The 27,179-nt window shown below is 34.8% G+C and overlaps 1 protein-coding gene across 1 annotated transcript; it reads right to left on the reverse strand.

Moving 5' to 3' along the window:
* Positions 1-13,229: 13,229 nt before the first annotated feature.
* Positions 13,230-14,941, reverse strand: LOC115448108 (cholecystokinin receptor type A-like). The gene is made up of 2 exons (XM_030175421.2): positions 14,247-14,941; positions 13,230-13,304 (listed from the first exon to the last, which is right to left on the reverse strand). The coding sequence occupies exons 1-2, from the start codon at positions 14,811-14,813 to the stop codon at positions 13,230-13,232; spliced, it is 642 nt and encodes a 213-aa protein (XP_030031281.2). The 5' UTR covers positions 14,814-14,941.
* Between the last annotated feature and the right edge of the window lie 12,238 nt (positions 14,942-27,179).

Consider the following 27,179-nt stretch of genomic DNA (forward strand, 5'->3'; position numbering starts at 1 on the left):
ATCCAAATAACTGATTTTACAACATCCATACGACATGACAGAGTAATTTCCTGCGAGCTTTGTTGTGAATTGAGACGCAATAAAGATCTTGTCGAGATTTAGATAACTACAATACATGGGCATTATGAAAATACACGGGGCGTTATTACAATATGGGGTGTTATCATGTTTTATATCTCGGGATATTCCGATTGTTATAATAATTAAAAATGAGACGCTTTTGTTTCTGTTTATGTAATTTACTTGGTACTCAGATAGCATGAGAAAAATGTACCTAAAGGATTATTATAATGCTAGAGTATTCTGCCCTGGTAGCGCAAAAGCGGTATGTCAGGGAAACCTTATTTCGAGATAATCGAAGTTTAGTGATTATAGTTTTATAGTTTTATAGTTTTATATGTAAAACTGAGATAGAGAAACACTTTTAAGGTTTTTTTTAACAAGTTCTAAAGATACCGTTATTTAAGTAAGTTCATTGGATGGGTATTTCTTTAAGCTATCTGACGACATAAAAATAAAGATTTTGTTTTTTTTTTGAGATACCGTTTTTGAGATTAGTACGGCAGTATTGTGAAGTTGAATTTTAATACGTATCACTTTAAGATCTTAAAAATAATTTGAACTTAAAAAACAAATACCATATAAGTTTACAACATTTTCTATTTATATTTCGCACTACCTTCTACTTTGTTCATTTTAATTGTGACTTAATAAAGTCAATTGAGAAATTCTCAAATCTCGCTAACGAGGTACAACCGGAAGCGTTTAACATAGAAAAGCGTTTGTAATTCGCGTCTTATTTTTTATTCACCAATTTGATTTATAATAATTAAGGAAACCCTATCGACGAAGTTTTATTTGAGTACGTCAGTAACACATACATTAATATTATTTTGTATAAATAGAAAAAATGTTATCGTAAAATCGAATCGTGTATAAAAATAGTAATTGAGTTTCTTGGCTTTAATATGTTAGTTTTTTTTTATTGCTTTGAATAACGAGATGAGCTTTCCGTTCGCCTGATGGTAAGCGATACGACCGCCCATAAACAGAAGAAACACCATCCAACACCTTGCACTACAAAGTATTGTTTGGTATCCAACTGCGATCGCCATCCTGAGACATGAGATCCTAAGTCTTATTATGTCCAATAGTTACACTGGCTACAAAAAGTCTCGATGAAATATGATGAATGCAATAAACTATCTATGGCTGGAACACTCATCTCCAATTTCAAGGACATTGAACTGTATATCCAACGCAAAGCACACTTCGTAGAATAAACAATGGATTCTACGAAACAGTTATTGGATAATCAATGGTACCGATAACGTTATTTTTGTCGTCGGTTTGAAAAATTCATTTGCATTCGATTCAATGGGATGGGCGTTTGTGTTGAGTGGACTGGCACGTCCATTGTATTGGTGCAGGGACGCATTCGGGATTTTGAGTGGGGGCGAAAATGCATAATAGTACTAATGTTCAATAGGAGCATTTGATGTGTGACTAGACGACCGTTGCTTTGCCTTCTTATTATAGAATTATTTTACTTGCTGCGTAAATAAAATACATCCTTTTTAATTTATTAATGTTGAAATAATTTCAATACGTAGGCTAAACGCCAAAACGGGAGTAAAAATATTGCGAATTTTTTGGCTGGTGTGAGTCCTTACATAGCTAATAGATCGTGTATTTGTAGCACAGCGATTTGCTTGTAAAAATAACTTAATCCTGAAATTTTCTTGATGAACTGACTAATGAAGAACTACCGAACGTTTTAGTAAAGTGTGGCGGTACAATCGATGCATACACCGCCATCTCGTCAACATCGCCGGAACTTCAAGAGGATCGATGCAGTGACACAACTGCAGCGATATCACGATAGATGGCGACATCGATCCTGAATCACGCTTGCACAATTTGCGCGACGTGCAGCATATATACCACCTCCGAATAGAAACTGTTGGAGGGGCCGCGGCCGGTCAGGCGCAACATCTGCCTGACTGGGAATCTTCCCCTACCATAGAGGAATGTAACCATCTGTTCCTCTACAGCGGTGTCTACCTTTACGCTGCTAAAAAAGTATTAACTATATATGTCCCAAAATTCAGAAGTATATACAAAGGAAAAAACAAGGCAGAAAGAAAAATACTCCATAAAGGATGAACACAATTTCAATATCGGCTTTACGATTCCATAAATAATCTACTTATAGGTGGCGGCATGTGCCCCCTACGTACCCTGGTTACCTCCCTGTAGATATTCTTCAGAGCTCTGTACGTAATAGTGAACGATAATGAAATCTATTGAATGTTTATTTTTGCAATCTGCACAGATTTCTTCTGCAATTTGCATTAAACTTGTCCTATTTCACTGCGCTTGTAGACGATAAACTTATAGTGGTTGTAATGATAATAGTTATGATTTTACGTAGACATTCTTCCTATTCTTTAATTGGTATACACACACACAACATCACGCATTTATCCCCGAAGGGGTATGCAGAGGCGCAACCAAGACTCCCACTTTTCGCCAAGTGTGTTTCGTCCCATGATGTGATAGGGACCAAGTCTATCGCTATATCGGGCACAAAATTTTATTTGTTTAGACTTCTTATATACCTTATGATAACATAAGATCATTTTTAAGAAAAATAAAGATTTTATCTTACATTAGATTATTAAAAACGATTGTATTTTTTTTTGTTTGTTGCCTTTTATTGACTTTTTTTTTGTCAATTAGATTAAATAAAAACCTACATATCATACATAAAATGCAAGACCAGCTCTATTGCCACGCTACATCAGCAGTAATCATAGCCTAAAATGGACAGCTATATTGTATAGCAATAGCATAGAATGTAGGGACATTAGTAGTTATCATGGTCTTCAAATAGATTTCCAAATGCCAGCACTGTATAAACTAATCAAACAAACCTAACAATAAACATTATCCAATATAACGAACGTCGTAAAATATCGGGATAAAATAAATGTAGGATAAGTAGGACTCAACCACTAGTAACGCATTAAATAAATGATGTACTAAAGATTTGAGAGCTCGTAAATTTTCAATGATCGTACGAGACAGATTCAGCGTAAATATGTATTTGTGAATTTATAAGATTTCCCCGAGGAATACGCTTGTATTTGGCGTGATATTTATGAGGTTTTTTAGGAAACGCAATACTAAAAAAATGTATTCACCAGGCTTATTCTAAAAATGTAAAAAATCATAAATATTAATATCTATTGACGGTAAATTATCTAGACTTTAGAACATTAAAGAATAATGTAGCTTCCTGATAGTGGTAGAATTGTCAGGATTGATTGACTTTCATTATATAAGCCTTTACATAACTACATGAAATCTTACAAAACCATCCCCTTCAAATATCTATACTTTTCAGTAGCGAAAGGTGAAGTTTTCCGAACGGGAACCCGAGATAACATATAAATACTAATATGCATGGATGCAGTCTACAAGTTGTTCTGATGATAATTAGATTCTACATAAAGCGAAGCCGGTAGGCATCGGGTTATTATTATTTATTAATTTATTTAAACTCTTTGTTGTACATCCAAACCGTACAGAAAAGTAAATATACAACAGAAATGTTTATATTGACCTTTCGCCACTGTCTGTTACTAGTCTAACTAAGTTATTTACTTATTTACTATAATAGGAACATCAACAGTACATATATTCAACGGTTTAATACACTTTACACAGGCTTAATAACTAATACATGCACCAATTAAAGATGTACACGACATTGCTTGAGAAAATTGCATACTTAGCTTAATCGCGAGTAACAGAGAAATACAATAAAATATAAATGTTGTCATCATACAAAGCAGTTTATGGTGGTTATTGTATAGTAAGTTTGTATTCGTTTAATTTAGAATTATCATTAAAGGAAACAACGCGGTGCTAACAAAACAGTCGCTTTAACTCGATAGGACCAAAGTAGCCACTACCGCGTACCCTTAAAGGGTTTTGACGTTGAGTGTCGCAGCAAAAATGCGGATTGGAATTCGAAAATAATTATACGGTATTGAACTTCAAATCGTACGGGGCTTTTAATTTTCAGGCCTTTGAACCTGACAATACTTCGGCGGCTCGTTGCTTTAATTTGAAAACCAGAAAAAGGTCTTCAAAAAGGATTTGTTTACCACTCGGTTGGAAAAGTTAAATTGGCTATTTTCAATTGACCTTGCTAAGACAGCGCGTACTATGCAAATATATCCCGCGGGAAACTGTTCATTTTCCTTGATAGCCTATATAGAGATATTTATTTATTAGGGAAATCCAACATTTACGGGAAATTGCATTAACATTGCATTAAATTAACATTAAAGTATAACAAGTTCAAATAAATTATAAATATAACTAACACGGTATAATACATATTTTAATCGACGAAAAAAAACTAAGTATGTGCCCAATTCGACACGTATATTTTTTTAATGTTAGACCACGCATAGCTTTTTCGAAGCAGACATTATTCACATATCTAATTTATTCATATTGTTTTTTAATTAATAGCATATACTCAGAAATTGGTTCCATATTTTTTTTGACAAAAATTATAACCCCAAACATAAAAAAAAAGAAAATATATTTTTTAACAAAAAAATACCCAAGGAATACACTGAAAAGCAAGGAAAAAAAACTTTTTAAGTAATCTTACCTGTACCAGAAGCAAAAAAAAATACCGAAATTAATAATTTAAGATATTCCCCCTGCGTTCAAAAGTTAATTGATATAAGGCAGGTGTAACAACTAAACAACTACTAGAATTATTAGATTAATGAGGGGTTATTAATATGGATCATATTTTTTAAAGGTCATTAACCCTTGCACCGAAAATATTAGAGAAAATCTTACAAGGAGTCTGAAGTCTGCTCACTAATTGAAATGTCGTTAAAGTTTCTGAAGAAAAAATATAATTAAAGACTCGACTATCCACTCTAATCACGAAGATGATGTAGTAGTTAGAGTTTTTTGGTTTAAGTAAAGTTCTGGATATATTAGGATAAAACGGAATTGCATGGGTTCATTACAGTTTCGAATCTCAGGTCGGACAAAGTGATGTTGATTTTTTCTGGTCAGTGTCAGCCGGCGTCTGGAATTCCTATCCGATATGGCGATAGCCTCGCTGCGTATCACATCATGGGATGTAACACCGGACAGGGCCTTGGTTGCAAATCTGACCCCCCGGGGATGCAGGCGTAATGTGTGTGTTAGAACTTGGACGTATTACTATGTAGCTCCATAATACGAAACACATTAAGTAAATTCCATTATGGCCTCATCAATTGTTTTTCCATTCATAAGTTATCAAACAGCTTTAAAAGAAAAAAATTGGATGCCTATTTTGCTCCATAATACATACTACATTAAATAAACAAATAATATTATGCCCTTTTTTATCCATTCATAAGTTATTAAACAGATTTTTAAAAAAATTGGCAACATTAATGAATGAATCGCTAAATCAAACTAAAACCATCCACATTAATATTAAAAGCATGTGCTACAGGGTCCGATAAAACAGGAACGCCTTCGATGAATTTACCGATATGTCCGGTAATTGCAACATTCAATACAATGTTACATCTCATCATCAGCCAAAGTGCACTACTGAACATAAGCCTCCCCTAAAGTTTTCCAGACGAACCTGTCAAAAGGGGCCTGCATTTAGCACGTTCCCGCGATCTTTATCAATTGTTGCAGCTCAATAATTCTTACTAATATATAAATAATACAATTGACACAATAAGCTAACATCTATATGCCAGAAAGAGTATAACTAGTTCAATGGAGGATGAGAGTATCCATTTATCAACTTACTTGTTTAATTTGAAAACTCATAAATAACTAAACAACTTACTCGAACCCTATACCGCACGTGCTCAGCCCAGTAACGCCATTAAACATACGTGATAATAAACACGAATACATTTTCTCCATTTACAAAGTGTAAACATGAACAGGCTTAAAACAAAAGTAATTTAACATTTAATTATATATTTTTAGCGAACATTGCGAATAAAATTGTGTTTGTACGTGCCGAATGGTATCATGTTTGGGTAAATATGTGCAAGGACCCACATTTGGGCAAGTCAATGGCCCTGATAAAAGGTCGAGCATAATACGTGCTAGAGATGTGAAAGAAATAGCCGAAATATTTTTTCGAATAATAGTTGTAAATATTTGCCTCATACGTCGTGGTATCGTACTTCGGTGGCAAAAGGACGATCTGAATTATTTTTATTAAAAAAAATATATTTCGTAGAATAAGTTCGGATTAGGATTGGATTCGTTGTTTCTATCACATCATCGGACGAATAAACTAGCTCGACAAGTCGACAAAGTATGTGCAATAACTTTGCGTCTCTCTATTCATCGTAGCTATTTTTATTAAAAATCGATTTACTAAAAAAAACCGTTGAAATTAAACGCGAATTTCGCCACACATGCCATATAAGATATCAATATAAAATAAAAATTAACGAAGCCAACTAAAAATAACTCTTAAATCGACAGCTTTGAGGTATTTATTAATATTTCATCGAGTTCGTCGAACTGCAATCAGATGACAGGTTGATGTTGTCGCGTAATTTATGGCTCGCCACGGTGCAGCTTAGGGATCAACCATAAATTATTATATCTCTGTTTACGTCAAAAGTGAAGGATAATAAAGTTCAATTTTCTTACTGATCAGTTTAGTTTATCTTAATTAACACTCATCAAAAACAGTCTAGCAAATATATTTGTGTCCAAATAACAAATTCCTTTGTGTATCACAAATCTCAACTTTATCTTACGCCTTTATTTTAGATACATGACCAATGCTAAGAAATAAATAGCTAATACCCTTGCTTGGATCAGTAAATGTTACTCTAAGATGTTACGCACACTGTCAACTTGTTGCCGAAAAACACTACACTGCTAAACTGACAATTGATGCCTTCGAAGCAACTGACAGTTTTATAATTTTTTTAATTGCGCACGGCTACGTTATCACACTGCACGTAAAGGTAAACGAAGTAAAGATAGAGCGACCACTGACGAAGAATCGCTTCAGTCGACACAATTATGCCGGCCTGTTTGAAACCGAATGTATGTACAGAGCGATACCAAACCGCAACACACTTACGTAGGCCACTGTGGCGGGTTTAACGCCCTGTGTACAATTGTCACAATCTGAGCGGATACAAATATTCCAACACCAGCACAACATTAATATTTGCTCGGCTACGAGTTTACAGCGTCTACGGGATGCCTTGTGTTATGCATCAATACCAACAAATCACTAAGCGAATAAATCACTAAGCCGATTTCGTTTAAATTTTAGAAATGGGAGAGCATATTCTTGATAGAGAAACAGGCTCCTTTACCTCCCTGATAAGTGCACAGCAAGATTTTTATTCCGGGATATATCTTAAACCGCAGGTACAACCTAGTGGTACCTAAAACATCAGATTTCCTTTTGAATTTCAGCCTTCGCTGCTGAAGCGTGACGTTTATAGAGTTCACGCGTCACGTTAAAATTTTAACATGCGTTACATGCATATTCATGTACTAACAGATGTGAATAAATTAAACCGATAAACGCCTGTAGCTTAGTGGACACTTCGCAACGTGCGATAGTGTGGCTTTGGATCCCAGATAGAAATTCGTGAATTTCTGTTAACTTTTTTTACTGGCATTGCAAAGTGAACCCCACTGCATCTGATGGTAAGTGGAGTGGGGTCCAGTAGAATGTCGACTGACGAGTGATGATTACCCCTCGACAGTCGACACAATTATGTCGGCCTGTTGGAACCGGATATACACAGGCTGATCTCGGATCGCGACACAATCACGTGGGCCACTATTCTTTTAACACCTTGTGTACGGTGGTCGCTATCCGGTGGGATATAAAATATATTCTACCGCACCTAACTTTTAATCGCACTAACTTCTGTACGCCTATTCCCATCATTAGACGTCGTTAATTTTAATAAACGACACGCCTGGTATTTACATACTATCTATCGCTGGACCAGGAAAAAAAAAACCTGCTTTGCTTTTTCGTTTAAAGTTCACGTTGTCAGTACAATAAATTAATTCCATAATTTACCACATCATGGCTAGTTCTTTATTCTCCTGGTCAGGCTTAAATTACTATCAGATGGCCCACTAAATCAATTGCTTTTAAAATAATAAACAAAATATATTTATTAACAAAATAATTACATATAATATAGTATAGACTAAAAAAAACAATAAAAAAATATTTACACAACGCCGAGCCGTACTTAAAATAAATGAAAAAAGTATAAATTTGATTAGCAAGTGGCTGTTGAACCTCGAATATGCAAAACAGGTTCAATAGTAATTGATATTTATGATATTTAAATCGCTCACTAAACGTGTAAGAGCGTTCAACTTTCTATGTATATATGTATATTGACAGACAAATTTTACTATTCGTTTAAAATTTACAAGAGATTATTTCTTCCACAAACAGATATCAATAGCAGGTCTTGTCTCTTGTCCAAAGCCACCCAACCCTCATTGTGTTGACTGTCGAGGGGTGATGATCTTTCGTCAGTCATTCTCTTGGACCCCACTCCACATACCATCAGGTGCAGTCTGCAGTGAGGACACGTTGCCCTGCTCCTATAAAAAAAACATCGACTCTTGCTCTCACAACCGACCCGCGTGTGACGCCACGATCTATAGTATTGTATTGTCATTTTTCATAAATCCTTGGACGAACTATATTACTAGTGGTATTAAATACACGACATGGTACAATGGCCGTAATTCGACCGTCCATACTATAAGTACAAAAATGTAATTTTTCCTCAATTTTATTTATGAATTTTAATCTTTTTAAATATCACACTCCTCGGGATACAACGTTTTCCCTTCATGTATTTAATTATTACTCAAATTAAGTCGCTTATATAACTACAGACATTTCATATTGGACATAAAATAAAAGAAAGAGCACAAAGTAAAAAAAAGATGTATATGTCGCCGCAGCACTGGTGAATTTCCGGAGCGATAGTGGCGCCATCTATTATTACATCGAGGAAGTATTAGAAAAGGAGGGAGGTCGACTGTTGCCAATATAAGGACCGGCCGAACGACGAGAGCTCATTCTTGTACCAGCCTTGTAGCAGTCTTGTATTAGTCTTCAGCAGTCTTGTTTCACGCTCGAACCGAGCACATGGTGTATTCCGCTAGTGTTACTACGCATAATCATCAATAATACATATATAATCTTAATAATATCGACGATCGCAATTTTTAAGGATAAGGATAAAGTCGCGGGAATACATAATGCCTCTTTCACATACCAACATTATAATATATATAAACAGGTTCAATAACAGTATAGGTAAATTAAATAATCCCCTAATACCTATACGGCTATCAAAGCTGTCCTTCGATTAGAACGGCAAATTTCAAAAAGACGTATTCGCCATATAGACGACTAAGTCCTCCTGACTCTATGTACTTTAAATACAACAAAAAATATCGTAACAATTTATAATCTTTAACTTGTACAAGAAAATTTAAAGGGAAAGTACATGCTACAAAATTATTTAATGAATTGTAAAAATTACATAAACGTAGTAATTTGCGAGCAAAAGCTGTGTTATTTTAAATTTGTTTTTGTAGTACGCCAACTCTCATGAGAGAACCTACACTTCATTAAAATAATTAGTGAGTTAAGAAAACAAATTCATTAAATCACGTTGTAGGAGATTGTTTAGATATCCTGATGGTCTCACTTGAGTAGGAATTGTATGTGTAGGAACCTCTGCACCTAATTGTGCCGGCAAACACTATGCAAGCACTGTTATACCTATACATACACCGGTCTAAAGGATATCAAAGGTATATTTAAGACCGCGCGGCAACGTAACCCCATTGCATCTACAGTGAAGTGAAGTCCAAATATCGACCGGCAAAAAATAAACTTTCCCGGACGGTCGACACAATTTTGTCGGCATGTTTAATTGCCTCTTCACGCACCGCTTGAAGGACCTCAGATTGTAGGAGAGAACACGTAGCTAGCAAATTGTTTCGAGTGGCAGAAATATGAATTACCGGACCTTTTGGTTCGTGCTGGGGTAGAAGCGACCACGATGCTGTGTGAATTTTGAAACTTCACCTTTGATATCGCTGTTAACAGGTAGAACAGAATGTCTTACAGTACTTTGTAATCGGAAATTTGCATTGCTATTATTTATTGACAGGTGTCTGTAATTTACTATCAAATAAATATATATACAAATAATATCAGGCCTGTATTATACACTGCCCCACTGGTGGGCACGGGCCTGCTCTACTGAGAGGGATTAGGCCTTAGTCCACCTCGCTGGCCCAGTGCGGCTGGCAGACTTTACATACCTTTAAAATTCCTATAGAGAACTTCTCAAGTATGAAGGTTTCCTCACGATGTTTTCACTGTTAAAGCGAACGATAATTGATAAAAAATACACATAATTTTTAGAAAAGGTGCGTGCCCTCGTGTTTTGAACCTACGGACAGTCTCGGCAATCCGTTCCACTCTCAACTAAGCAACTAGGATAGCGCCGCTTATCAAACTAATGACATGCAATTATTTGTCTATTAAATAATAAAACAATTACGCTTTTATTACTTAAAGTCTATCATTATTTTGTATGATGCTCATAATTTTATGTAGGGTTATTATGAATTACTTTAGTCTCAAACTACTAACGATAGCTTATTAAAATATACAAACACTAGAATTATAACCTTCATACTATAGACATAAACTTTATTTTTTATTGTTTGTTTGTCCTATGAATAAACAGTAAAGAAATTACAGTCTAACTGCAATCGTTGTTAAAATTGTTACAATACGAAAGAAAAACAAACAAATCGTTGGAATTATTTCACTGGAAAAATCTAATTTTATCCGAATCTTTTCGTGGCGTAATGTCTATTGTAGAAAAAGCAATTAGGTATATAAATCTCAGGATTGTCAAGAAGCTATTAAATTTACTAGAAACCAAGTTAAGGAGCTTACCAAATAGTCATTAGATTTTAGAAAAATGCCCTATAACAATAAAATTTTATTAACACTAGGTATTTATGCAGTTAGGTTTGAATCTTAACTACGCGCTAAGAGTATATTCAAATAAACTGTGAGCATCAGTGTTCCACTAAATTCACAGTTAGTGGAACATCGTAGGTGTCCACTGTAAAGTAACTAACAGTAGGGAAGGGCCCATATACCCAATTCCTATCCGCTTTCCTTTCGTAATTTATGTAAAATCTAACTATCATTAGAACTATTGCTAACCGCATTTATGCTTATTATTAGTACCTATATGTTGTGTCGGATTCCCTTTCAAATAATTTCTCTCTTCGCCACTTTATTCATCACGTAGGCGAACATAGTTGCACTTATGATAAGTCAAGGTACATGAGAATATTTAATTATTATTTAAACAAAGTCGTTTATATAACTAAGAAAATTTATATTGGAATAATATTGGTAACTAAGTTCTAGATACAGTGAACCAATACTTCTTACTATGTATATTTTAGGCCTTTTCCAGAATCAACGCGCGGTGACTAGCGCGGTGCGGCCGCGGTGGAGCGAGCGCCTACGTAGACGCCTACACAGTAAGTTGCGTATTGTAGTAACTAGAGGTTTTTCTCATGTTACTACGTTCGCTAATAAAGCCTGTCTGTGTGGCTGCACAGTTACGATCATTTAAAAACTACATATAGCTTTATCAGATATCTTATATCAGAGAATAATAACATGCTTTGCGCGCACCACATTTTCGATTTAATGTAAGAAATGAATTCCACATTTTACCGTTAATTACGAGATTTTTTATATTTCTGGTCAAGCTATACGCCTTACTTCGTAACGTCCGGCTAGACATTTAGCTTTAGTCACTATAAAATATGACTCATGAATAGGGACAACTTATAAAATTTTGTGCGCCTAAGAACAGTTTAGAAATAAAGATTAGCGCGCACCTAGATTTATATCTGCGCTTTTTTTTATTACTTACTTTAGATATGAAACGGGGCTAAATATAAAAGGCTTGTTGAATATATACTTCGATACGTGGAATACGGTACATAAACGAAGCGCCATTTTATTATCGCAATATATGCTCTCCCTAAAATGGTAATATCCCCCTTATTAGAACGAAAACTGTACCCCACTCACGATTGGTTCAAAAGTATTTTTAGAACTAACTTCAATGTAAACATTTTTTCGGCTAAATCTTAAAATATCTCCGTCTACCTCCCTGCTTCGATTATCGTCAAATTATATTTCTTTATAAAAATATTATACTTGTAAAAACGGAAAGTTTACGCTCAATGCTTGATAAAAAACTCAATTTACATACGATCAAAAAATGCTTAGATTCACTTATAAAGTATCATTGAATTGTACACTTCAGGCCAAAAATGATGACACGCACTTAAATATTTCAAAATGTAAAGTTATTTTTTATATTACATGACCAGATACTCAGAAGTTGTGATAAGGCCTTAAGAATTTTATATATGAAACCTACAGAATATATGCATATGACGGCTCGGAATATAACCATACTAAACCAATTTATATGAAAGCTACTTCATTCTTGTTGCATAATCATACTTCGTTTAAAAAATGATAGTGCATGGGTCAGTTTTAAAATATTCCAGAATTACTTCACACGGTCAATTAAAAAAAAAATTAGAACACATTTTGCGAAAGGTTGATTTTAATTCGCACTCTAATGTATTATAATTAATATACACGGACTTCGAAGTTGGCCAGATTCTATAAATATCTTAATCTAAGTATTTTTGTTATGTTTCAGTAAAGTCTTTAATATTATACTTTTCCTTTTTAAATAACATTCGTAAAAAGAGTATTGCGTACAAATGATAACTAAGTAAATAAGCAAATGACAAAACCCGTAGTTAATTAAAATATTAAGTCAACAATAACAGGTAAATATTTTACGCAACGAACATTTTGCTAATTAAATAGACATCTAGCACAAATTTATGATTTTCAAACAATACAGAAGGCCGACATAAATTTAATGACCATCGTAACTTGCAACGTGTTTGTTCGTAATACTATTTTTAGAACGCACTATAAAATATATTATATTTACTAATTTATTTGCTTACTAAGCGTATAATAATTGCTGTTACATTTTATGTGCTTAGGACTTAGTAGTCCTTTTCAGACATTGCAAATTGAAGGCGCTCATATGATGCACCGTAGTAATTTTTTCATACTATAAAAAATGAAACAAAATTGTAATACACTCTCTATATTCCCCGAAAGGCACTAATACATATCGTCCATTTGAGCACCTCACTTAGATCTTAGATAAGCCATCTTCAAATTGAATTCTAAATCTCATAAAATTACCAATTTTGAAATCTAGAATTGTTGATGAGATCGGATCGTTAGGTACGAACTCAGTTTTATTACCTGTCAAATGTAACTTCGTAGATTTACATAATAAAAGCTCTTATCCCTACAGAGGTTTAAAGTCCAAATTTATATCAGCATTTTTTTTCTAAGTCGTATATACACTATTTTCGAATTGTATAATTTAAAATATTACATATAAAAATTATGTTAATCATCAAAAGATAATAGTGGAATCGAATTTTAAAAACAAACTACAAATAAAGAACAGTCCCCCCGTGCCCACAAAGGCTGTAAAGTCTTCGAAACATCGGTAGAAAACTAAAATATTAAAATTGCGATAAAATTCGAAACATAGTTTAATTTTAATGTCTAACATTCGCGTAACCATAAAAAAATCATTAAAGAACATTATAAGTAAAACCTTTAAAATTCGGTATTTTCAAATAATAGATCAATTAAAAATATAACGTCCCGGCCACAGTTTACAATTTATCTTTGTTAATAATATTATCTACATTCTCGATTAAGTAAACGCACTTATAGGCTGCTATAATGGGAAGTATGAAACTCACAGAGATCTGAACATCGATTAAGGACATTAAGAATTTTCGTAACACGTAAATATTAAACATTTTTGGACATCATTTAATTATCACAAAAAAATTTAAGATTTTTTCTGATTTCGTTTCTTTTATTAAATACCCACCACAAAACAATTTAGTGTCGATAATTTTTAGAATTTTCCAACTTCAAATACATACAAAAAAGGTAATGTAAATCATATTAATAATTTTTCAACTCCAAATAAATATAAAGTGTACTCACGGACAAATATGTTGGACATCAGTGTGGCGGGTAGACAAAACACGATCACCAAAATGTCAGCAACAGCGAGATTCACTATGAAGTAGTTCGTAACAGTTCGCATCCTCGGCGAGCGGTACACCACAGCGATAACAAAACAGTTGCCCACCAGGCCCACCACGAACACGAGCAGGTACGCCACGCAGTACACCGCCGTCATCGCGCCGCTGTGACGGTACATGAACTCCTCACTGAGCCCTCCCAGGTCCGACCTGTTAAAGGTAGCATTCACCCTCAACGGGTACTGGCCGTCGTCCATCTCCATGTGAGTGGACAGCGGCTCCAGGTCGGGCAGCACGCTGTTGTCAGGCACCAGCCTCGTGTTCATCACGTCCATCAGGGAATTCGACAGCAGATCCACGACGTGGTTTTTATGCTCGCGCGTGTGCGACCGATTGTGGTGCCGCCAATGATGCCGCGTCTCGTGCCCAGGATTTTGTGTCGAAAAGTTCAAAAAGTCCTCCGTGTAAAAATCACTCGATGGCAAACGTAACGGCGCCATACTTACAGCGGTACACACATCACATCCATTAAAAGTTTTGCAAATTATTCGTAACAAAATAGTTAGAAAAAGTGTGAAAAGTTCCGTGAAATTTGTGCGGCGGCTCGTAGCGGGTCTACGGTTGTGTCCCGCGGCGGTCTCGCGCCGTCTGCCTCTACGGCGCTACGGGCCGCGTAGGCTCGCTCGACGCATGTGCATTTGGCGGTTCGGCGGTCGTGTGCTCTTCCTGTAACCGTATTCCCTGTCAATAAGGACTATTATTGCTTATCAAATGTTGCAAGGAAGTTGTTGCCAAATTGAGGGTCGACGAAAATGCACCAGTGAGGCCGATAACGTCAACATTCCATGCATACTAATGGTTCGGGTAATGGAATTATTTTTTGTTTTGATGCCGATGCATGGCGCGTGTCGCTTCCCGGGCTCCTCATGTGACACAGGGAATATAAAATGAGGTTTTAAGGAGTGATGACATTTTTTTAATTAACAGAGTAAACTCAATGGGCTTTACAATTATCGTAGCTGTAACATCAATATTTAATAATAAATGTGTATTTTGTTTTGTCAAGGCAAAACGGACACTCTAGACCTTGTGGTATGATTAATGAAGTTCAAATATAGTGATGTAAACTATCAAAAGTGTTCTGTCACATGACGATCGCTTGATTTTATAACCGCAACTAAATACAAGTCTCTGTCTAGTGGAATGCAAAATATCCGGGGTATTTTCCCGCCAAAAAATACTTTAATATTATAAGTCCATAAAAAAATCATAATTTATAATTTTTTTCTTAAATTAATAAAATTTTATTCTATATCAAAGTATATAAAGCGTGTTCCTATATACAGTAGGTAATATAATGTACAATATGCACATTATTTATTTTACGAGTTAGGTAATGTTTTGATGTGTACAATAACTTTCTACTATTTTCTATTTTCAATTATATTTCCGTGTAGAGTAAAAATATGAATAATATTTGTTCTACTCAGATACTGTATATTGTAATGTCCTAGATACTTATCCAGTAACCTAAGGTGACTTTTTAAATCATTTATATACTAACTAGTATACACATCGGTTTTGCAATTTTTGTATACTTTTCTTTTGTTTTTTTTTTTGTTGCATCCTATTGGACTTCCCTATCCTTCCGTGCATTACAAAGTTTAACTTACAGAGTAAAGTATTAAATAACAAGTAGGTATATATCTAAACGCCAATTACACAACGTACAGTGTTAGAACCTAATCAAGACATTACCTCCATATTACTGTTTAGCGGCAAAAATAGATAATACGAACATGGACAATTGCATGAAAAATGCCGAAGAAATGACCAGTACAACAAAACCAACCCCAAATCCAGTCCAAGGCCGCCATCTGGACTGACTGCCGCGAATAAGATAACCCCGTCACACGCGGCGGGATGAGCGGAAACTGGGTATATTCGACCCCGCTCTCATGCGTGTACAGCTGTTTTACTTACATACTCACGCCCTTATACCTACTGGGTCATTTTGACATCGCGTTACTAAATGAAACCTCACACTAATATTCTTGGAAATAACACTTTACAATAAATTACTTGAGCCGTAGATGTAAAATAAAAAAGTGTGATTTTCGAAAAAATGAATATTAATAAAAAATATTTTTTTATTTTTCTCGCCCTAAAACCACTACTATTACTCTGAGAGAGTTCGTCGCAGCAGCAATATCATACTTTCAGTCAGAATTACATTTACGCACACACTATGTTCGCTGTAAACTACAAACTGAATAAAAAAAAAAAACAGAAAACTAAAACCAGGTTTTTCGTGAAAATATTAGTTGTTAATGGATGATTTTTGGCACTAGATGAAGACAAGTATGTGGTTTCATTTGCTAACGCAATGTCAAAATGATCCTGTATTTCGGTGGGGAGACAGAGGCGGTTAAATAGAGTACATTCTTTCAGCTAACGGATTTATTCGTCGAACGATGGGTACATTTCCATATTAGGCACCAATTTTTCAAAGGAAATATTATCTTTATATGCTTTTTCATATTAATAATATATAACTGTGTTTCCACGGACCTGAAATCACGTGCAAAGCAATATAAATATACTATTCTTCGTCATGTTGCACTCTTGACCAATCACAATATCGCATGGTCATATAAAAGGGTCCTGAACGTACTTACGGAGACAATATTCACTGTAGTTCCCAGTTAGAATAAGCATTGAAAATCCACGCTAGACGTACCACTGCACGCATCACAGATCGCCCAACTGTTCTAAAACAAATGACAATGCAACACACAACAAAGTCTAGACTGAACTATTGGAAAAAAATCGAATGATTTTAAAAGTTTGTCCAAACAGAATTCGTTAGCGGCAGACAAATTGTATTTTTTTCAAATTAAGTCTTTGGACCTTTGCCGAAGTTAATGAAGTGTTGAAGGTTCTAATTGAGCGGCTATGGCTTAGTGGTGGCTTATATTATGCGCGTAGACAAAAGGCATTATTTTTAGTCTATAACAGATTTTTATTAAATAATTTTTTGATTTTTAGTCCTACTATGCGCTTAAACATAGTTGTAGCTTGGACTAGAAACCTACAAGGTAACTTTTTTTTTATTATTTGAATGACGAGATGAGCTTGCCATTCGCCGCATGGTAAGCGATACGACCGCCGATAAGCAATAGAAACACCATCCAAAACCTTGAATTAAAAAGTATTGTTTGGTATTTGGTATGACATGAGATGTTAAGTCTTATTATGTTCAGTAGTAACACTGGCTACAATACCTTCAAACCGAAATACAACAGTGACTACACACTATTGCTTAGTGGCAGAAATAGACATTGCGGTGTTACCTAACCAAGCGTACTCTCGCATATGAGAGACCTACCACTAGTAAAACAGTATGTACTGAGTAATGGGTTCAAACTCCAAATTAAGTCAAAATCCAAAAATATACAGAAACGCAATAATATAACCCCAAAGGTTCAAGCCTTTATAATTATTAAAATAAAAAAGTGAAATATCCTTATAGGAATATTAAGATTATGATATCAAAGTCAACTAAATCGTTGCTAACTTGAAAAATATTGTAACAAATAGCGAAATAAAGAGACAACGCCACTTAAACAACTTACTCAAATAATATTTTAATGTACAGACAAGCACTTTAGTGCCACATAAAATACATCTATTTTGATTTAATTCCGACAACAATATTAAGATTAATAAACAGATATGACATTCAAGGCCCCGCGCCGCGCAGAGGCGGAGAAGCAGTCAATTGTTGTCCAAGACACACAACATAAAATGACAACAAACTGTTAATATTCGTTTTCATGCAATTACTATAAACTGGCACTTGCCTAAAATTGCTTAACTGATCGAAAGTGAAATAGTTCAGTTACTACAACTTTACTGGTGGTAGATCTCTCATATGTGTGAGTACCACTGCAATGTCTATTTCTGCCTCCAAGCAGCAGTATGTGGTCACTGTTGTGTTCCGTTTTGAAGAGCATTATATCCAGTGTAACTACTAAACATAATAAGACTTAACACCTCATGTCTAGGGATGGCGAGCACAGTGGAAAAGCAAACAATACTTTGTAACTCAAGGTGTTGGATGGTGTTTCTATTGTTTATATAGGCGGTCGTATCGCTTATCATCAGGCGAATGGCAAGCTCGTCTCGTCATTCAAAGCAATAGAAATAAAACTGAATATTTAAGTTTTTAAAGCCATGCAAAAATCTTCACAAAAGACGAAGTTATTTTTAAGTCCAAATTGTCGCATCTACGGTAATTATTTTAATCTCTATTCCACCCTCAGATATGGCCGATTGGGGTAATTTAGTGAACATCACAAAGACATTCGTTGTCGGAATCTCAATCGTGCGGATAGTGTAATAAATACTGATATCTATTTGTATAACAAACATTGAAATGACTCGTGAAACTTTACCGTTCGAATCAATAACCTCGGAAGCAAACACTGACGCAGAATTATATTTACTGAACGTACTATGTAATATGTACGAAGCGGCGATAGCCTAGTTGGGTGTGGAACGAACTACCGAGACGAATGTCCGCAGGTTCAAATCCCAAGGGCACACACCTCTGACTTTTCTAAAAATCATGTGTGTATTCTTTGTGAATTTATCGTTCGCTTTAACGGTGAAGGAAAACATCGTGAGGAAACCTGCACATCTGAGAAGTTCTCTATAAGAATTTCGAAGGTGTGTGAAGTTTACCAATCCGCACTAGGCCAGCGTGGTGGACTAAGGCCTAATCCCTCTTAGTAGTAGAGGAGGCCCGTGCTCAGCAGTGGGCAAGTATATAATACAGGGCTGATATTATTATTATTACTATGTAATACGTTTATTTATTTTTTATACAATTATAATAACGGTAGCAACATTTTAAATCACAAAGATCTCCATCAATGTCGTCACCCTAAAACAGTAAAATATGTTAAACCTAATGCCTAGTTATTATGCTGGCTATTATGTTCTTCAAACTAGATCTCAAATGTACTTACGCGTTGCTGATCGCAAAAATATCTAAATTATACATATCCAAGAAGGCTCTCGCATATTAATATTGCATTGACAGAGTAAAATATTTTATATTCTAAAGCTATAAGGCCTTATACTACTTTGCTCATGGTAGGATATATTTTATATTCGCCCGGATAGCGACTACCGTACACTAGGTATTAAAACCCGGCATAGTGGCCCACGTAAGTGTGTCGCGTTCCGGGATCAGCCTGTATATATTCGGTTCCAATAGACCGGCATAAATGTCTCGACTGCCGATGAGTAATCATCTTTCGTCAGTCGACATTCTATTGGACCCCACTCCTCTTACCATCAGGTTCAGTGAGATTCTTTGCCGAAGTATGAAAAATACTAAGGCTACAAGCAGCCGTAAATCGCCATAATAAAAAAATACTTACCAATTTGCATATAGATCCATTTAAACATATTAAAATACAATCTATCGAAATCACTATTTTCTCTGAAATACAAAGCTATAAATACTTGGCAGTAAATCGTCGCAGTTCGAATCCACTCTCAGACAAAATAAAAAGACGGCACCGTATTGTTTGGGCCGGGGCCGCGCAATTATAGTGCGAAAACTTATTTCCCAGAAATTTACTTGTAGAAAGTGGCAGAGAAATTTTATTCCAAACTTTTTTTGTATTTCATCATTCTGTGATTAGTGGAAACTTGTTTTTCTTGAATAAAGTTTTACGCAGCTATCTTAGAATTCACGGATAGTGAAAACTCCATTTCGTTCATAGAATACTTTTTTTAAAATCTCACGTCTCGTTGTCGGTGTTTTGAGTAGTACTATTGCTGTATGATTAAAATCCTACTAAATTATAAATGCGAAAGTTTGTGAAGATGGATGTATGTATGTATGTTTGTTCCTCTTTCACGAAAAATCTACCGAACGGATTTGGATGAAATTTTACAGTAATATTAGTTATACATCAGAATAACACATAGGCTACATTTTATAATAATTTTGTGTAATTTGGTCATATTATAACGATACATATCAAGTGAGTCAGAGAAAAAAAATCTCCTGGAAAACCTTCACGCGGGCGAAGTCGCGAACAAAAGCTAATTATGTAGATAATATAGATTCGCTTATCTGTGGTACCAAAAACATATAAAATGTTTAAAAGTTTTATTCTCTCTGGTGAAGTTGTATTACACTACGAATGCAGTTCTGAGATCTCGCGTTCGATCTACGAGTCGAGCGGTGATATTGGGTTTTTCTACAGTATCAGCCCCGAGTCTGGAATTTGGACCTGATATAGCGATAAACTCGTCCCATATCACACCATGGGATGGTATACACACGGCGGAAAATGGGTGCACTAGTTTCGCCTCTGCCTACCCGTTCGCAGATAAAAAGCGTAGGAGTATATTTTTTTATAGTTACAAACTCGTATACCGAATCAAACCTGAGACCTCACAATTCCAATTCTAAGCAACAAGCAAGGTGCGACTAATTATATTTAACCTAGTTTGCCGCCATTCCGCAGCCCTCGAGGAGTGTCACGCGGAGGTACACGCTTCAATAGACCCTCGCCGTGCCCACGTAACTTCACGCTAATCAACTATTTTTAATGTACAGTACAACTTAAAATCAACTGATAGTTCAACATTTCACATCACGTTTTATGTACTGACCATATTTTTTTACTTCATGAACTGAGTAGCATTTATATTTTATTAAATAATATACTAATGTTTTAATTTAACTAACGTGCGTTTGGGATTTTTTTATTTGTTATTTAGAATTTGTTCAGCTATTTTTGTGGCAGACTGTACCTACTAATGTTAACTGATATATAAGGATTCGTTCTTATTTTCATTTTAATTAACGTATACCGTATTTTGAATATAAACGGAAATTGCTACTGCGAATTTTGAAACACATAATACGTTTAATAGTTACTCATGTATATAAAAAGTTAATGTTTGTAAATTTATTTCTATTTAATACTTATATTACAACTGTAGAGTAAATCATTGTCTTACTTATGAGAAGTTCCCTTATTTCTGAAAAACATATAATTTTTTTATTCCACTTACAAATTTATGATGTCGATGCCACGAAAAGCTATTAATAAAATTCCCGCTTTTCTAAAACCAGGTTCGTAGGACCACTGACCAGTTCACATAATAACGCCATCTATCCGCGAACAAAAGCAACTTTATTACTCCGAATTCCACCGAAAGACCGGGTCGTAAAATTTATCGAAAAATATTTTTCACAAAACAGAATGTGATAAATGTAATTTTTGTTCAGGTATAATGCGGGGTGAACGACCGGCACACAATAGTGCCAGAGGTTGTAAACGGTGCAAATTTTATTACTGACCCCTGGTGATGGAACGCTTTATTGTACTGTTCGTGTGGGCGACACATTCATATTCTGTCAATGCATAATGGGACCTCAATCATTGTCCTTCAAAGGTGATTAAATTAAGATATAGTCAAGCATGTGTTCCTGAAAGATAACCTTGAAAAGTGACAATAGAACACTGATGGTTTACCAAGCTCAAGAGCTTTTTCTCTTTCCCCGGATCAAAAGTAATTGAACCGAAATAAAATAAACCATGTATCGACTGTTAGGTTTGTTCAATGAAATAATTCTTGAAATCAGTTTAGTGATTCTGTATTATAAACACAAATATTACAAGTTCACAATCTTTAAAATTATTAGCATAAATAATAAGCATAGATTTAGGCAAGGGGAAGAAGAAAGGGAGAATTTAGGGATTCAAACCTCCCCGGAATAAAGTATGTTCAATTAAAAATTATTTGGTTTTAGCTTATTTAAAGCTAACAATCTTCTATATTTTTTGTCAAATGATTATAACTGTCATCCAATGCACATTTTTGTTGCTTTATTACTAAAACTTGGTTACGCCAATAAGAAACGACCTTATAAAGAGTAATTAGAAATAAAGAAACATTTATTCGTACACTACACTGGGACGCACAAAAACGATAATAACAAGGTCCAAAAAAAAACAAAAATATATAGACGGTTCGTGCAATATGCATCCCATGATACTACCGAAAAGATTCCATTTAAGCACAAAACGTCGGGCAAGGTGTGGTTATGCTGGTTTTCAACTGAAACCTTCGCCTTGATAGTGAAAATAATTAAGAACAATTCATGTATTGATCAAAGTTACAAATGAATAAAGACTTGAACACAATACCTCAACTGTTACCTATACTACATAAAAATAATTTTAACAAAAAATTAAACCGCCTTCAACAACCACTCAAAACCAAAAAATAATTTCACATAACAAGTATATATTGGATACCAATTTTGGAGTCGGTGCCTAATTAAAATTGCTAGTTAGCTATATTTGTTGCATAGTCCATCTATGAGCTAAATTTCTTTCAAATCAATTAAAAGGAGTAGGTTTGCGTGTACTACTAACAAACATACACAGTGAAAGGTGTAATACCAAGCACATGTATGGTGTTTCATCTTTTTATTTCCTCTTTTTTCGAGGCAGGGAGTGTAATACACCCACATTTGACCAGCTATATGTAACAGGGGAAGAATTTGGGTAGTGTACAGTTCACAAATTTAAATATTTCCTTAATAGCTTCCATTTGCTGTGCTGCGGCGATGTGCTTATCTCCGGTGACGATCTGACTCGCAGACTTTATACGCTGGCAGCACATTGTTTTCGTATATTCGTTAATGTATTTATCTAGCTTAACTAGCAATTTTAATTAGGCACCGACTCCAAAATTGGTATCCAATATATACTTGTTATGTGAAATTATTTTTCGGTTTTGAGTGGTTGTTGACGGCGGTTTAATTTTTTGTTAAACTTATTTTTATTTTTTGCTTTTTTGTGTTAGTAAAAAATAGACCGTCTCAATGGCATAGTTGTGTTTCGCTGTCGATACGAATATCGCGCTGAGAAGTTACACCTCTGAGTACAACTGAAAAGGGGAAAAGGTGTGATGCTATATATATATATATATATATATATATATATATATATATATATGTAAGAAGTAGATTCGAGCAAACCTAACGCAAAAACACAACTGATATTATTTGGCTCACAGTACAACTATCGCGCTGTGGTGTTACACCTCTGCCTATCCCTGAAAAGGGGAAAAGGTGTGATGCTATATCTATGGATGTAAGAAGTAGAGTCAAGCACACCTAACGCAAAAACACAACTGATATATTTCGATCATACGTACAACTATCGCGCTGTGGTGTTACATCTCTGCCTACCCCTAAAAAGGGGAAAAGGTGTGATGCTATATACATATATGTATGTATGTAAGAAGTAGAGTCAATTAAACCCAACCCAAAAACACAACTGATATGTTTCATACACAGTGCGACTATCGCGATGAAATGCTACGCCTCTGCCTACCCCTGACACGGGGAAAAGATGTTATGCTATATGTATAAGTATGTGAGAAGTACAGCCAACCAAACTCAATGCAAAAACATAACTAAATACGTCACAGGAAAGCTAAATTCGCGATTTCGTTTTCTTGGACGACATAATTATTCTAGTTTTTTTAATTTTATAACCAAACTACCGAAGCGGTCTTGAAAAAAATTTTATAGGACCAATCTGGAGAGAAATTCTTTTGAATAAAAAAAGAATTTTCCAAATCGGTTCATAAATGAGCGAGTTCTGAGGTAACAAACATACAAAAAAATCACGTCGAATTGATAACCTCCTCCTTTTTGAAGTCGGTTAATAAAAACCACCTTTGTCATAAACCCACACAGTTCAAAATCAATCAATTAAGCATTCCCTCGCGCATATCAACATTCCCCGACGTGCAAATTGAACATCCAATAATTAATACCAACTTCCAGAACATTCTATTAGAACTTATTAGACATGTGAACGCACAAAACTATAATAGACAACAAATTGATTTCATGGAAATGACGATTCCAATAGTAATTTACTAACAAGACTTGGAATTGTTATTATAGTCCTATTTAGGGGAAGATAACAAAGAGCTGCTTTATAAAGATCAATTAAACTTTAATCTCAGGTTATTGGAATAGAATTACAAACTATAATAAACAAACTGTGCCCGTATGAAAATCAGTGTGTTTTTACTATATAAATCTCGTCCCACGAGATTTTTTACAACGACGCAACCTCTTCAACAAGTTATATTTTAGTCAATTTGCATAAAACCGTAATTACTATTAAAACTTCCTCAAGAATTGCACTATCTTATAGTAAAAACTGTCCAAAAATCCGTTCAGTACTTTTGAGAAAATCAATCAGACGGATAGCTTTTGGGGACTTTGTTTTATATTATGTAAGATTTAAGTTTTCCGTCAATTTGAAAAAATGTAGCATATACTACAACTAACTATGCAACATAAAAAAGTAATTACGATGGCCTGTCCGTAAGTTTTAAACCATAACTTTACCCCGACTCTTAAAAAGGTTGGGCAGCTTGGCAATACATTTAATATTCCAAGAAGAGTCATAAAACACACCAACCGAAACTAATAATTTTTTAATTTTATATAACACTAGCTCCCAGAATATTGTGGCTTCGAAACTTTAACTATAAATCTTTAGCAAATGAAAATTCTGAGTATTTTGTATTTATTTGGAAACATTAATATATCGTATTAGGAAATATAAGTGCGTCGACTCCGGATTCCTACCGCAGTAACAAGCTGTGACGACGTCGTAAATTTATAAATTATCTTTGTCTACAAGTTCTGCAGTTTTAATTTTTATTCATATGTTAAAAATAATTTTATTTTTCATATAAATATTACTGCTTCGACATTGTAATAAGATATGCAACTATAATACTATTTACAAGACTGTTTCAACACGGCCGCCTGTGCAGCTCTTGAACAAAACTATTCAAAGTTAGGGTGGAGGTTGAAATATAAATTCAAATTATTCCCTGTACAAGAAAAGGGGGATAGATTATTGAATTAAGATGTTATTAACGTCATGCAAATAAGTTTACGAGTGAAAAAGCCTGTTGTTTTGCGACACGTAAGCTATCGTATTAGCTAAATAGTAAAAGGTCAGAAGGCACCGAAATTCCACTTAATCTTCACGAATTCAATGCATTATATTGCTTCAAATGTTATTTACATATTGTTAAACATAACTTTGCGTTCATTATACCAAAAAAACGAATTCTTAAGGAATTATTACTGTATTAATATTGATTCTGAACGCGACTCTAAACACTTTTTTATATCAATCTTCCGGGATTTTTACATTATTTGTAAATAAAACAAATCTATATCCGCTCGGATAGCGACCACCGTACACGGCGTACACAAGATGTTAGAACCCGTCGTAGTGGCTCACGTAAGTGTGTCGCGTTCTAGGATCAGCCTGTGTATAACCGGTTTTAACAGGCCGGCATAATTGTATCGACTGCCGAAAGATAATCATCTCTCGTAAGTCGACATTCTATCTGACCCACTCCTCTTACCAACGGGTGCAGTGTGGGTACATTGCAGTGTTTGTATAAAAAAAATATATTAATATAAGGTAAGCCATTGTGTCACACAATGGGTGCAGACAATTTCTATACAATTATTGTTTATTAACATTAATACCTGGCCATGTTGGTTTAGTGATGACGTATTTAGAATGACACTGGTTAAATTCAAGGCTTGATCCTCAGGTATAAAATAATTTTGATACCAGACATGTTGTTAATAACCAACATACCTAATACAAGAGTGCTCATGATTAAAATTAAAGATTTTTTTATTGATCGCGTATCTATCTAACTATTGGTTCGACTTAGAAAATTCTTTTTATAAGAAGATACGTTATCTCACAATATTTTGTAGCTTTTTTACCGAAAAATACAATATGGGATTTTGATTCCGATAAATGAAGTTCAGATGCAACGGCGAATTATGATAAAAAATATTTTTTGGTCCTGACTGCCCACCGTCTCCACCAGACTGGTCAACTAAACTTTCATTCATTAAGATTAATTAGAGACTTTACTAACAACTAAAAGCCTGTGACGTCATGGAAAGCTAGATTTCCAAGATCGAAATACATTTTCGCCCTAATATTATTTATCAGCAATATATTATTCATGCTAAAAGTTAGACAACTCTCACAAGACTCGAATTTTATAATGTCGAAACAAAGAGCTGAGGATGAATTTTTAAAATACATTTTAATTACGGATAAAATCAGTGTTTGTTCTAATCTTCCTGATTACGTTGAGTTTATGTATGTAATAATACATTAAAGGTCCCTAGTACAGCGCAGTAGTTCTAAAAGGTTTTTCTTCATACTTGCACGATAAAGTGCCTCCACTGCACACGATGGTAAGTGGTATCCAATAGAATGTCGACTGTCGAGGAATGATCACCCCTCAGCAATCGATACAATTATGCCAGCCAGTTAAAACCTGATGAACACAGGCTAATCCCGGAACGCAACACACTTACGTGGGCCACTATCGCAGGTTTTTATTTATTTATTTAAAAAATCCACAGCCCTTAATACTAGAGTGACACAATCTGATACACTTATCTTAAGGCCAATAACGGATTTAAATTTTGTTTACACTTTTAAATAACAGGCAGTCAAAAGTGGGATAGTGTCTCTAGAGGAGCATATATGTGTATGTACGTGTGTGCGTGTGTGCGTGTGTATGTGTGTATGTATATGTTTTTAAACCTTTTGTACGGTGGTCGCCAGTATGGGAAAGTAAGTCAACAATCTCTTGCATGCGTAATAAGCTTTATAATAATAATATAATTTATGTTTTCTCTTTACGAAACTAAAATTACATTAAAATAAGTAAACCTTAAA

This window comes from Manduca sexta, chromosome 21, assembly GCF_014839805.1.
Source record: "Manduca sexta isolate Smith_Timp_Sample1 chromosome 21, JHU_Msex_v1.0, whole genome shotgun sequence".
In the NCBI taxonomy this organism is placed as follows: Eukaryota; Metazoa; Arthropoda; class Insecta; order Lepidoptera; family Sphingidae; genus Manduca; species Manduca sexta.